Source organism: Typha latifolia, chromosome 2, assembly GCF_019914945.1.
Source record: "Typha latifolia isolate L0001 chromosome 2, TyphaL0001v2, whole genome shotgun sequence".
Taxonomy (NCBI): Eukaryota; Viridiplantae; Streptophyta; class Magnoliopsida; order Poales; family Typhaceae; genus Typha; species Typha latifolia.
The window spans coordinates 11,661,223-11,676,088 of NC_133087.1; the positions used below are offsets into that span (position 1 = coordinate 11,661,223).

The 14,866-nt window shown below is 36.1% G+C and overlaps 1 protein-coding gene across 1 annotated transcript; it reads right to left on the minus strand.

Annotated features, from left to right (window-relative positions):
* Window positions 1–561: 561 nt before the first annotated feature.
* On the minus strand, window positions 562–14,660 carry LOC140782875 (uncharacterized). The gene is made up of 3 exons (XM_073129723.1): window positions 14,337–14,660; window positions 1,063–1,265; window positions 562–971 (listed from the first exon to the last, which is right to left on the minus strand). Exons 1-3 carry the CDS (start codon window positions 14,436–14,438, stop codon window positions 707–709), a joined length of 570 nt encoding a protein of 189 aa, XP_072985824.1. The 5' UTR covers window positions 14,439–14,660; the 3' UTR covers window positions 562–706.
* Window positions 14,661–14,866: the final 206 nt, after the last annotated feature.

The following is a 14,866-nucleotide window of genomic DNA, read 5'->3' on the forward strand; positions in this document are numbered from 1 at the left end:
TTTCTAGGATTACAAGTTTTTTTTCTTTTCTTTTTTCTTAAAGGAACGGATTAGAAATTTACAACTTCCTAAATGCTCTAGTATCCAAATATTCAGGGATAGTAAAGAAATTAATTACCTCATTTGATTCAAGTCATTAATCTAATAGAGCTTTTGAGACGGGAAAAGTGACAAGCTACAAAATATAGGTTTTAATTGTGATTAGAATAATCCCTAGTCATAAATCTTCATAGAATACCGATCTTATACGGTTTCTAGTTATGCAGGAATTCTAGAATCTTCATACTGAAAAAGTGGAAGGTAGGAAATGATATTGCCAAATGCAACCTGCTTTTGTTCCTTTCCTTCCCATGTATGACAAAATTACCCTTGCAAGGAGAAAAGAAGAAAAATGCTTATTGCCTTTGGCGTGGTAATAAAATTGATCCTCCAACACTCAATTAATATAATTTACTAAAATTGAAAGGAGAAGTACTACACCAGCTTGTACAGACTAGAGGCTAATAAATAGAATCAAGAATAAAGATGCTCAAACGGAGATCCATACAAAGGACATGAAAGTAACTGCAAGGAAATGGCACCAAAATTAGAATCAAGCCTTTGAAACAAGCTGAAAGTCACTGGTTCAGTATTTCAAAGTACAAGTTATAATATGTAGAACTTACCACAATCTTACAACCTATAACTATCTTACTGATGGTCCAAGTCATGGATAACCAGTCATTCCAACATTTGAGGTAGCCTTGTTCATCTTTCGTGCAGCCTGGCTCGTTGCTTTGGTGAAGTACATGTAATAGTAGACATTAAGAATCATGGTGAAGACCACAAAGACTGCTCCTGCAATGAACACTCCTTTTCGCAGTGACTCGCAAGTCCAGTTCTGAGCATAGATCACGTGCCTGTATTTTGTGTGGTATGCATTCTTTGTTGCCCCAGCTATGAGACATGCTTCAGCAACTAAGAATGTCAGCCTGCAATTCAAGAAAAAGTTATTTCACATTGTGTTTCGCATTAAAGAGAAACTTGCAAGGCATACAATCATGCCAGGAAAGAAGAGATTACCATGAGGAAGCAAAATATATAATAGACCAGGCCCTATTTCCACCAGGAGCCAAGGGTTTGCCGAAGCACATGCACTTTGTAACTGCCATGAGAAGAGACTGACTTGAGAGAGAAAACAAGAAAGCTCCAACTCCATAACCAGTAGCAACATCAGAATCATAGACACAGTAGGTGTTGTTCAAGTTATCTGTTTCAATAAAACCCTGAAATGCAAAATCATATTTGCTTTAGTCTATTTATAGAACAACAGTTAAGCGGGAGATAAATGATAAATTGAAAACAAACATGTGCAAGAACCATTTTGCAGACATATATCATGTCACATTGCATCTATTCACAGGTCACAATGACCGCCTGAAGTTCTCTCAGAAAGATTAGTTAATAAGGAATTTTCATCTACAAAAAATACCATGAAACCAAACAAGAATATGTTATTCATATAAATTAAAACTTCATTATCCATACTAGGTTAGCTATATTACATTTTCTCAGCTAAGAAGCTGGTGATACATCTACACTCTGGAAAGGGAAATGAGCCTATGATCAATGTTTAATGTATCGCCCATTATTTCAGTTTGGCGGGTCATGCAACCTCAATGATTTTAGCAGTTGAAGATTCAAACTTTTACGAACCAAATTGGGATAGATCTAATGACTTTGGTTTCACATGAATTCAAAGTCAAGATGAAAAATTAAAACTAACACAGTGAGAAAAGATTGAATCTGGACAAAATGGTAAATATCCGACGTTGCAGCGGCCGTAGGAGAGTGGCGGACGAAAAATGGTGGTGGTGGACGGCCATAAGATAAAGTGACTCATGGAGAAAGATGGTGACTAAGATTTGAGTATAGTGCTTTGAATGTATCTACGGTTACTATCTATTCCCTATGAAGATAAAGACAATCTAATAGCTACAATAAAATATTAAGGCAAATAATAAAATTAGCTAACATCGATGACAATCATTCCATGATAATAATCAATTCATAATCACTCTTATTTATAGGAGTAAAGTGATAGCCGATCAGATCCACACACGGAATATGTTCTTTAATTCAAAATTAAAAACAATAAACAAATTATAACTAAACTCAACTCAACCCACATTGTTGGATCATATCAATCCACCACACTTCTAATATCTTGTCCTCAAAGTGACTAGTCTCTTACGTCCTTATACTCGTATAACTTGTTATGCTAATCGGAGGCTCGGATTCTTCTTTTTTCATACTATCTAAGAACATGATGTGAGCTAGCTAGCACTCGCATTTATGACCGGGGGTAAAATGATCATCACAGTAAAAACACAAGCCTTTCTTTCTGTACTTCTCCAAGTCCTTAAATACAAAGCGATACAAGATGTACTAGCAATTGGGCTGAGTAATCTGTGTAGGCTGGGCCAGGGTAAATGCGGTCTCTAGTAGGCTGTGAGCTTGGGTAGTCTTCCTTCTCTCCTACTTGCAGATCTAGTTTAGATCATCCAAATTAGACTCCATCAAAATCACTAATAAGAATGCCACTTTAAAAGTAATGAGCCTTCAAAGCCTTGGCCTCAGCCTAAATGTCAAATCTGACCCATTAATGAAGATACTCTTTAGGGCGAGTTCGACTAGTAAGTGACTCGGTTGCAAATTTATTCGAATCACTCCCAGCAAGCTCGAATTGTTGTTGACTAAGTCAGCTTAGTCAACATAATATTGAAGTTCTCGTACTGCATCGGACCGAATCGTGAAGAAATCGCATCAGCAAAGTCCTGCCAAGACTCAAACGGTCAAGTCCGCTCTACATGCTAGTACCACCTGATCGCCACGCCCTCTAAGTGAAATGATGCAAGTTGGACCTTCTAGTGGTTGAGTGTGCCTTGGTACCTGAAGAATTGCTCTGCTAGGTAGGTGCAATCCAGTAGGTCTCCTCTAGAGGATTTCAAGAAATCAAGCTTAATAGTCCTAGCTTAAATTTTTCAATGTAGTCCATCATAGCGAGTATGGCGACCTCGCAGAGGATGGTGGTCACGTGGGTCATAGGCCCGACTCATGTCGTGCTCAGGCTACATGTGCGTTCAATTTAGTCAACTGACGCAGGCCCACCAAGTCTCTCAAGTTTTCAGCAGCAGCACATCTACTGCTACTGCAAGTGCATAGCAGTAGAACACCTGCTGCTGCAGGTGCAGCTGCTGCAGCTATGGTGAAGCAACAACACCTACCTGTGCGCAATGAAAAAAAAAGAAAGAAAGGAATTGGAAACTAAAAAAAAAACTCATCCGAGATCGCCGGAGGACGAGGTCGTCAAATCTTTGTTAGAGAACATCGTCGGAGGTTAAGGTCACCGGAGATCTACTCAGTCGCCGGTGAAAAAGAGAGAAAGAGAGAAAGAAAGAAAAGAAAAAGAAAAGGGAGAAAGAGAGGCAGGTGGGTGGGTTATTGATGTCCCCGTCCCGAGTGGGATCGGCCGAAATTGGGAACCTTGGTTTTCGTAGGCTAGGATGGCAGCTGGTTTAGGAAAAGAAGATGGCAACTGAGTAGATCTCTTGTGACCTCGACCTCGGCGACATTCTCCGACGAAGATCCGACAACCTCGACCTCCGACGACCTCGGGTGAGTTTATTTTTTCCAGTTTCTAATTCTTTTCTTTCTTTTTTTTTTCATTGTGCACAGGTAGATGCTGTTGTGCAGCATGTGTAGAACCTGCAACCGGTGCTGCTGCTTATGCTGCTCAGCACCTATAGCAGCAGCACACTGCTACTGTTGAAAACTTGAGCGTTGAGAGACTAAGAGGAGTGGAAACTGAAAATTAGAAAGAAGTAAATAAAAAAATAGAAAAAAAATTGAGAGGGTTTTATTTTCATAAATTTTAAATTATTTTATATTTTATTTTAATTTTTGTTTATGTTTTTTAGTTGCAGAGTTAAAATATCAATGGCTCCAAAAGCGAAGTCATATGATACCGACATTAGGTGGCAACATTGCAGCACTATTGGGCAAAATAAAAGACATGTTAAATATAACTGGTGTGAAAAGAAAATGAGTGGTGGTGTCAGCCATTTTAAAAAACATTTAGCTGAAAGACAAAAGAATGTAGCAGCTTGCACTTAAGTGTCCTTGGAAGTTAGAAAGCTGATTTTAGCTCATTTATATTGGATGACATGTGTTGCACATTGTATTAATCTAATGTTAGAAGATATAGCAAAAGAACCTAAAATTGACATGGTCATACATGAAGGTCAGAGGTTGACAAATTTTATATATAACTATGGTTGGGTTTTTAATTTACTCAGGTAGATGACTAGTGATAGGGAGATCATCAGACCTAGCGTCACTAGATTTACCACACTTTTTAGTCTTGGAGAACATCATGCGCTACAAGGATAATAAGGATAATAATATGCGGATGTTTACATCACCGGAGTGATCTATAAAAATTAAGAATATAAAACCTAAAAATAAATCTTTAAATAAAACTTTAAAAAATATAGCTCTTAAAAATATATTTTGAGATAATATTATAATTGTCACCGTAGTATTTGAGCCTCTTATTAAAGTATTAAGACTTGTAGACAGTGATGACAAGTCTAAGATGGATTTCTTCTATGAAGCAATGGATATAGCAAAAGAATCAATAAAAAAAATATGGGCCAAAATTATAGGAAGTGATAGAAGATAATTGATTTACACGCTGCTGGTAAGCATGTTTTAAGTTTTAAGTTTTAATTTACTAATTTACTTTTATTTATGAATATTTAAAAATTTAAATGCTTACAAATTTTAAATTTCTACAAGGTATTTTCTTAATCAAAGATTTTAATTCTCTACAAATGTCAATAATGATAGTAAAGTCTTGTTGGGAGTTAGGAAGGTAATCAACAGGCTTGAGCCCGATATTTATAAACAAATCATTTGCGATAAAGAAGTGAGTTATGATTCAATTAAATAATTTTATTATTATTTGTTTCAAGTTTTAACTTTTAACATAATGAGTATGCAATAATATATTTCTAATTTCAAATCGAGAGATATGGATTGAGAGCTGAGCAATTCAGTATTGCTAAAGTTGTTGCAGCTATATTTCATAACTCTAACTGAATGGTGGTCTATATATGAATAGAAGGAGGCATCAAATTTGACGTCAATAACAAAGAAAATTTTAAGTCAAACTGTGTCTTCATCATAGTGTGAAAGAAATTAGACTACTTTCTTCTTAATCTACACAAAAACACAACCGATTGACAATGAAAAGATTGGAAAAGTTTATTTTTTGTCATTATAATATAAGATGGAGCGAGAGAAATTTAAAAAGGCAGAAAATGAACAACTAATTAATTTAAATCATATTTTTGATGAAGAATACCCCTTAACTCCATGGATCAGAGAAATAGAGGACAGGTTATTAGATGACAGAAATAACCATGGTTAGATAAGATATTAGAGACCACGACGAGGGCAGAGGCTGGTACGAGTCGTTCAGCAATGAGAGATAGTATACCTACTAGTACTAGTCATAGTCTTGATGATATATATGGTGGTGAGATCGTCCCATCAATATTTGTTGAGAAAAATCAAAGAGGCATAAAAATTAAAGACAGCGACATCGTCATGAGAATGTTGTTTCTTATGATTATAGTACATCGAGTATTTATTGTTTGGAGCCATCACAAGATCCATATGCTAGTTATTATCCTCAGTATCCTCAGTATTCTCAGGCACAAAATCCAAATGTTAGTTATTATCCTCCTTAGATGCAAGTTACACAAAATATCCATACAATATGACTAGTATGATGGAATCACTTTTTGGAGCAACAGGTCCCAGACATTAATATTTACAAACTTATGGTGATTATGATAATAAAGACTAGAAATTTACGAGAACCAGCTCGGTATTCATTAAAGTTTTAAATTTTGAGTAAATTAATACATTTTTTAAGTTTTTAGACTTCATATGTGAGTAATTTTTGTTTTCTTATTTTTTTATTATTTTTTCTAAATTTTTCTGCATTTTTCTGCATTTTTAAATAATATTTAAAATTTTATATAATTAAAATATAGTCCGATCCAATACGGACGGCCGATACGTATTATTTTTCTAGATAGCCCGATCCCAATCTCAATATTGGGAACCTTGGATACAAGATTCATGGGTGAAAGAAGATAATATGACAAGCAATAAAGATGAAGATGAGAAGATATAAGAATCACAAGCAACTTAAGCAAACAAATGTACATGCATAGGATACGTCAATCTAGATCCATATATGATGGAGGAAGTAGTGTTTGGACTAGTAACTTAGCTTCGCCTACTTAACAAACTTTCTAGAAAGTATTTCGATATATAAGTGAATGACTTGCTAAAGCCTTATTAGTATGAGTTTAATTATATGTTGATGCGTGACGAGTGGACAAGTTAGAATTGAAAAATATTATTAATTTTTTCTTGTATTCATCAATGAGTAATCTTTACAATGAGTGGCTACTACCGGTCTCTCTTTCTAGTTGTTGGATGCTACCAAGGTTCAAAAATTCAGGATTGGGATCAAGATCGACCTTGCTAAAAAACGATACGTTTCTGCTAGATCGGCCATATCGGTCACCTAGATTGAATCAGATTTTTTTAATTATATAAAATTCTAAATATTATTTTAAAATGCAAAAAAATTTCTAAAAATTTGGAAAATATGACAAAAAAAATAAATAATTAATAATTATTTACATATGAGCTTTAAAAATTAAACAAAAATACTAACTTACTTAAAAGTCAAAATTCGATAAATACCAAGTTGGCTCTCGTAAATCCCTATAGTCATCATCATAATCACCATAAGTTTAAAAATACTAATGTCTAAAGTATGGTGCTCCAAAGAGTAATTGTATCATATCATTCATATCAAATGAATCTTATTAAATCTAAGAAGAATAATAATCAATATATAGATCTTATGTCTGAGAATACTGAAGAGGATAGTAATCAATATATAGATCATGTGATTGTTCCAAACAATAAATACTTGATGAACCATAGTCTGTTGGAGTTCGCTGGAGTGAGATTGGCATCGCCGAAGTTTATTGGAGCTAGATCTCTCTGTTAGAAAGTGAGTGAGAATAAAAAGAGGAGTGAAAGTGAGAGTGAGAAGAAAGGAATAAAGAGAAAGGGAAAGAGATTTAGGACATCAATAATTGATGTCTCCGGGTCGGATCCGAGTCAGATCCATAATGGATCTAGCCCGGTTTGATCAAAACCGACCAATCCTAGCCGATTCCAATCATTTAACTAGGATCGGCCATAGATCGAGATCGGGTCTGGCCAATCCGATGAACCTTGGATGCTACCAATCTCTTGTATAGTTGCATCATATATGTCCTAGATAGAGGAAGTGGTGTTAGTGATAAGACAGGTGCAAGTCCTAGTCTAGCATGAGGAGATTGACTGACCTTGAGTCGTTGGTCCAATTGAATCCCATTTACATGATGGAGGATATAGACAATAATAGAGATTGTAATGACAGGAATAAAGAATAGTAAGAAGAAGATTAACGAGCTATTTCTAAGTTCTACAATCACATACCATTTAATATAGTATATAGTCTATATTATCGCTCAGTGCATCTCATGTGTATGTACGTATGTCTATATGCTTAATTTTCGTGCAATTCTCATGTCTTTCTCCTCTTCATCTTCATCACTCGTTGCATCACTGCCAATGACCTCAATCCACTTTGAATATTACATTAGCACATCATGTATCATGTCATATTTTCTTTTGTTTAACATTCTTTTTCACATTCATATAATCTTAGCTTCTGTAATATAAAATTTTTGCTTAGTTGGGACATGGCACCTTGCTGCCAAATATTCTTTCATATGTGCAGCCTTACCACTCATCTCCTTCTCATAGTAAAGGCACTTCACCCCCTTCTCGTATCAATCCGAATAGTTGCACAATGTTGTCATCTAATGTCGTAATCATGCTGCATTTATGTGGGAGTCGTTATTAATTAATAAGAAAAAGGTTCAAGTGACTAGAGAGTGAAAACAAAGCTTGACCATCTCTTGCAAAACACAAATTTGGTGGGAACACTATGGACATAGGTGGATGAAGCCTATGAATGGATCTAATAGGCCAAACAACAGACCATCCACCTCTATATGGCAGCAGTTGGTAACCACCTCTAGACAGAGGTGGTTAGAGTGTCAGATGTTTACCTCTAGAGAAAATTTAATCTCTCACTAATAAGTTTGGGTATCTTGATTTTCTCACTCCTACTTGAGAGCAATAGACGGTCCAGTTATAAAAATTCAATTTTAGAGTAGATGATGGTTGATGCAGCTATTAGTTGAACAAAAATTCAAATTTCAACAAGAAAAAGGTGAGCACATTACACAGATCACCAAAATTCATTTTTAAATGTAATGGATTAACTCTATTTGTACTACGCAGTAATTGCTCCTTAGTTATTTTTCTCTTTGATTATAGTGATTTCCCAAATCACTAGATAATATCCAAATCCCTTTTATAAACTAATACCTATGAATCACGGACACGGACATGGGACATGTACACGATACGGACACGGCGACACGGCAAATTTTGAAAATATAGAACATGGACACGACATAGGACTCGGCAAAATAAAAAAATAAAAAAATAAAAATTTATATATTATTGATACATCTAAAGTAAAAGTTTGCAATCTAATAGTGTTAAATACGTACATCAAGCTATAAGAACTAAGAAGTATCATTCAAAAAACTAAGTATACATCAAACTGTAAGAACTAATTTAAAGATAAGAACAAAATTGAAAGACAATCAAAAGCATACAAAATTCCAAAAAGATATCAGATTATTATTACAAGCGCTAAAAGTGCAAAACATGTCCAATTGTCCAAGTAACTGAGTTCCACAGAAGTTTAAAAACTAACAATCATTACAAAATAGCAACATAAGGTAGATCATTCATCTTCAACTGCCTTATTGCCTTCATCAACAAACATTATAGTCTCCAAATCCAGTTTATCAATTGAGAGATCAGCAAACTCTAACATTCCTGCACCATTAAAGGAATCATAAGAATCTCCTCTGACATCCCTCATCTTAGTCTTCTCTCTCAAATAATCTGAAGACCTCCTTGATAGAAGGCGAAGATTAGTATGCACATATACTAAGTCTTCAGCTCTCTGTGGAGTTATCTTGTTCCTTTTCAATGAATGGATGAAAGAATAAGTGCTCCAGTTCCTCTCACAACCTAAAGAAGAGCAAGGTTGCCCAAGTAACCTAAGTGCTAAATTCTGAAGAATAGGAGAGCGAAGCACCATGAGCAACCCACCATATGTTTGGATCAAACTCATTTCTATCTGCTATTGAATCATACTCAGCAAAACTTTTGGTTGATGTGGAGAAACTAGTATATTCTTAGTATGCTATTTTTCATTCTTCTGCATTTGGAAATAATCTTTTTAAGCATTTATTTCTCATATTAGAAATTTCCAAATCCTTATGCGGTGGTACACAATTTGGATCCTCTTGAATCTATGATGAGCTATAATACCTATTAACATAATCATATAATTAGTAAACAATAGCAATGAAAGAACAATAAAATTTTTAATCATAAGAAAGAGGACTATAGAAATTAAATTAACCTTGGATTTAAAGAATGTGTTAAGCAATGTAATGGTGTATTGCTTTTATCCCATCTATCCACTAGGATCTTGTGCACCATTGAATAAAAAATAGATTCCTCACCTTCTTTCTTGTTTTCATGCATAAATATGACTGTCTTCACTTTTTCAATCATTATATCCCACATTTCATATATCAAATGTAAGCATGGTTTATCTGTGTCTGCAACCCGTAGCATACTGTATATAGGCTCTGTGATGCAAATATATGTTCAATTTTATCCCACCAAATGTTATCAAGGACTTTATCTTTGACAAATTGTGCTTTGCCAATATCATCTTCCCTATAAGAACTCTATTTATCAGTGATTATCATTGATTGAAGACTCTTCTTGATCTTTCTAAATCTTTTCAACATTATAATCACCGAAGCAAAGCGAGTCTCCGCAATCGCAAGCAATTTTAAGTTGATAAATTCATTAAAAATAGCCAACCTCATTGAATGCTGCATGATGAAATTTTTTATGCATATTACATCCCCTGCAGTTACTGAAATCCAGCAACACTCATCAAATACAATCTCATTTGCCTCAGTATTTTTTGAGGCACATATGTTCTTCAAAGCTAGGTTGAGAGTGTGAACTACATATGAAGTCCAAAAAATGTGAGAAAACTTTGCTTCAAGAAGCATCCCTGCTGCCTTACAAACAGGTGCATTATCCGTAACCACTTGGACTACATTATGAGGTCCAACCTCTTCAATGATTTTAATGATCAAATTAGAGATAAAAAATTTGTCTTTATATTCCCCTTCACAATTCACAGCTCTCAACATAGGCACACTCTTAGTCACCGCTAAAAAATTTATAAATGGTCTCCTCTGTGCATCAGTCCAACCATCACATACAATACTCAGCCCTTTCTCCCCCCATCTGCTTCTAATAGAATTTAGCAACATTTCAATATTTGCTCTCTCTTGTTGATGTAGTGTAGTTCTCAACAAGGGGCACAAATCTAGAAATATTATTATTTGCTGCAAATTGAAAGGCTCTAACATAGTGAAGATTTCTTGCTAGATGAAAAGAAAACCCAGCTAAATAAAATATTTTTGCAATCTCACAATATAATTGATTGCGAGCACCAGAATTAAATGACTTCTCAATAGGTGTCATTCCTGTTGCTCTTTTTTTTTCTTGATGTCCCTCCCATATCAAAACTTACACCTCCAACTGAGCTACTAGAAGATGCCGCTTGTCCAAATTTTGGCAAAGGAATTTATTTAGGCATCGAATTTTTAATTCTCAACTCGGTCATATCAACAACCCTTTTTATTTCTATAACATGTTCACTACTCACTTTTGGACAACCTCTAATTCCATGCCCACTAATTTTCAGCAAATGAGCCTTTACTCTATAATATGATCCCTTGTAGACTTGTTGACAATAATTGCATCTAAAATTATGATTTCCTCCACCTTCTCCCAATTTCTCCATCTTAGTAACATATCTCCACAAAGGAGCATTATCATCCCACGAAGATGCAGTATTTTGACTAGAATCAGGATTATTTTCAGTATTCATTTTTCTTCAACCGCAATAAAACTACATTAGTAAAGAGATATGTATTAGCAGATTAACAATTTAGCAGATAGAGATTAGAGAAGCTTTAATATAATTTAACAATTTAATAACAGAGATTAAAATAACTAACATAAATTAAAATAATTTAACAAAGAGAGCGTGAGACAGCGAGAGAGAATGAGAGAGAGATAGTGAGACAGAGAGAGAGAGAGAGACAAAGAGAGAATGAGAGAAAGAGAGAGAGACAGAAAGAGACAGAGAGAGATAATGAGAGAGAGGGAGGGAGGGAGGGAATGACAGAGAGAGAGAGTTAGAGAGAAAGAAAGAGAGAATGAGAGAGAATGAGAGAAAGGGAGATAGGGAGGAAGAGACAGAGAGAGAGAGTGAGAGAGAGAGAGAGAGGAAGAGACAGAGAATGAGAGAGGGAGGGAGGGAGGAAGATACAAGGAGAGAGAGATAGAGATAGGGAAGGCAGGAAGGGAGGAAGAGACAGAAAGAGAGAGACAGCGAGAGAGTGAGACAGCTAGAAAGAGAGAGAATGAGAGAGAATGAGAGAAAGGGAGAGAGGGAGGAAGAGATAGAGAGAGAGAAAAAGACAACAAGAGAGAGAGAGAGAGAGGAAGAGACAGAGAATGAAAGAGAGGGAGGAAGATACAGGGAGAGAGACAGAGACAGGGAGGGAGGGTGGGAGGAAGCGATGGAGAGAGAGACAGAGACAGGGAGAGAGAAGAACCTGCATCCTCGCCGTGCTCAGCTCACCGCACTCGCTTCGTCAGCCATCGCGCTCGCTCAGCAGCCCGTCGCGCCTCGGATCGTCGCTCGGCAACTGCTCGAGGGTTTTAGGGCTTCGATCGAACGATTCCATCGCTCAACAGTGAAGGTAAGAAAACGACGGGGTTTAGGTTTTATTATCAGGTTCGGATCCGGGTTAATAACATTTGATCGAACGCGACCCAACCCGACCCGTTAAACAATATCTAAAATACCGCCTGTGTCTCTGCCCGTGTCCCAATAGTGTCCAATTTTCTTTTTCTTTTTTTTTTTTGGAAACTCTGGACACGCGTCGAGCACGTGTCCCACGCGTGTCCGTGTCCGACACGTGTCGGACAAACTCTAGGAGAGGTGTCCATGCTTCATTGACTAATACATATCAATAACATTGATAATAGTCAATTCTCTTTTATACACGAGTACATATCAAGGATATTGTTTCCTAAAACTCTGCAAAATACAACTTTTTAATAAAGGAGCAAGGATGGTTAAATCTTTCACATATAAATAATGCATACCATGACAACATGCAGAATATCACATGCTATGATGCCATATGAGCAACACAAAATGATCATATAATCTAATTGAAATTTAGAAATGAAAATTAAAGTACCTTTTTGACTCAATACCAATTTGAAACTAGGATGAGCAGCTGAAAATTATCAATTTAGTCAATTTGGGTGATGGTTTTCTTCAACTAAAATTGCCAACATGGGGAACACGTGGTTTTATATCTAATTAATCACTCAAAACTTAAAGCATAATATTTATCTTAGAGCCGTAACTCATAAGTATATCATGTGGCTTTACACACAAAATAGAGGTGTGGTGACTTCATCTATAGATGAAAACTCAAAGAGAGGCACCATTGGAGACTTTTCTGGTTGAAGTTAGAAACTTTCAGATGTGCTGAAACGAAAGCACTGAATCTAGCCAGAATTGATAGCTTGAGTCTTACATCAACTACAACATTGAGAACAAATTCATGCTAACTATGACAAATTTGCACTAGTTATTTCTCACTAGTAAATAATATTGTGCCAGCGCAGGCTATCACATATTGTTGTATATTTTATAGATCAATTAACCACTGACCTAATTGAGACAACATACTAGATGCAAACCAGAGTACCAGATCAGCCTTTGGACTTTTATAATTTATACATGTTTAATTTCTACTGTATTGATTTATATGAGTTAAGGTAAAAGGAGATGAGAACTCCAAGCACCCATTTTGTCCACAAGGCCACCCCAATTAACATGTAAGATTTTGGTGTTCATCCATGTTATTTTAAATTGTTCTAAGTTATGCTGAATCAAAGATACAATAAAACTTTCAGAAGAAACTGTACAAGAACATCTTAAGTTTTATACAAATTTAAATAGACCATCTAAAGAATGTGGATTGTGCATTGTAAAGAAAAAGATAGATTGATTTTGCAAAAGTATTTTTGTGCATGTGTAATCTACAGAACAATAATCCACTGAGTTTTCTTGGATCACATTACTTCTTTCAAGTTGAATTTATAATAACAACCGAGAGGGAATGAGACTTTAAACAAATGGGACACCTACAAAAGAACAGAGATACCTACATTTCCAGCATCCAGGATGAGAGAACAAAGTTACACTCACATTTTATGAAAATGACTAAGGACAGCATTGAAAGACTGAGTTAGAATCTTATTATCATTTATCAATTTTAGGCAAGTCTTTCTTTTGCCATACCCTAGTTGATTATTTTGTGCGAGAAAAGTAGGTCTTTTCCAGAAAGGAATACCATTTTTTTCACTCTACACATGTAAAAGTTGGATCTTTATCAACACTCCCCTGCTCTTAAGTATTAGTCCAAATTTCTCATAACTAACAAGAAAGGAATACCATTTTTTTCACTCTACACATGTAAAAGTTGGATCTTTATCAACACTCCCCTGCTCTTAAGTATTAGTCCAAATTTCTCATAACTAACAAGAAACACAACGCGGCTACATGGTAACATCCACCTAAGTACTAAAATATGGTAAAACCTTAAGCCGACGTCTTGATCTGCTACATCCTACTCAAATGAGACATAACCCATCGATCCAATCTCCAAACCAGGTAATCAGAAAAAAGATCAACTTCAACTTACACGTTTGCCAGCTTAAATAACAGATCAGAAAACAGAAAACCCAGATCACAGGAGAAGGAACACCCACTTAAAAGAACAGCAATCTCAATGACCAGATCCCATTGGAAACAAAAAAATAAAAACACACCACTTCACCAAACTAAGAATAGAAATAAAGGGATGGGTTTAAAGGTTTACCGTGCTCCTTCGGCGCTCAGCGGCGATGGCGAAGCCGAAGGCCGTGAGGCAAAGGGCGATGGCGAGTATGTGAACCAGTGTCGATCCCTTCCCGTCTTCCATTCCTCTCTTCTTTATTCTTTTAACAGAACAAGAGGAGCTCCTCCAGAGAGAGAGAGAGAGAGAGAGAGAGAGAGAGAGACAGAGACAGAGAGAGGTATCAGACTATCAGTGTGAAGTGGGAAGTGAGAGACAGCAGGACAGAAGCACTCTGTGGGAGAATAAAGACATGGGAAGCAGCGGCTCCTACTTTTCGAATTGCGTGTTGTTTGTTTGGCCCTTGCCGAAAAAATGAATTACGAAGATTGCCATTGTTTCTACTGTCTTAGGAGGCGGTAGGCTCTACAAATCGACATAGTTGATTGGGCCACCAGGTTCAGTTTTATTTTAGAATGGTCGGATTCAGCAAGCCAATAACCACCGGTGACCGTCCTCAGCCTGCCACTAGACATGATCAAATGGCCCAGCCCTCCCGTGCCCGGCCCGACCCG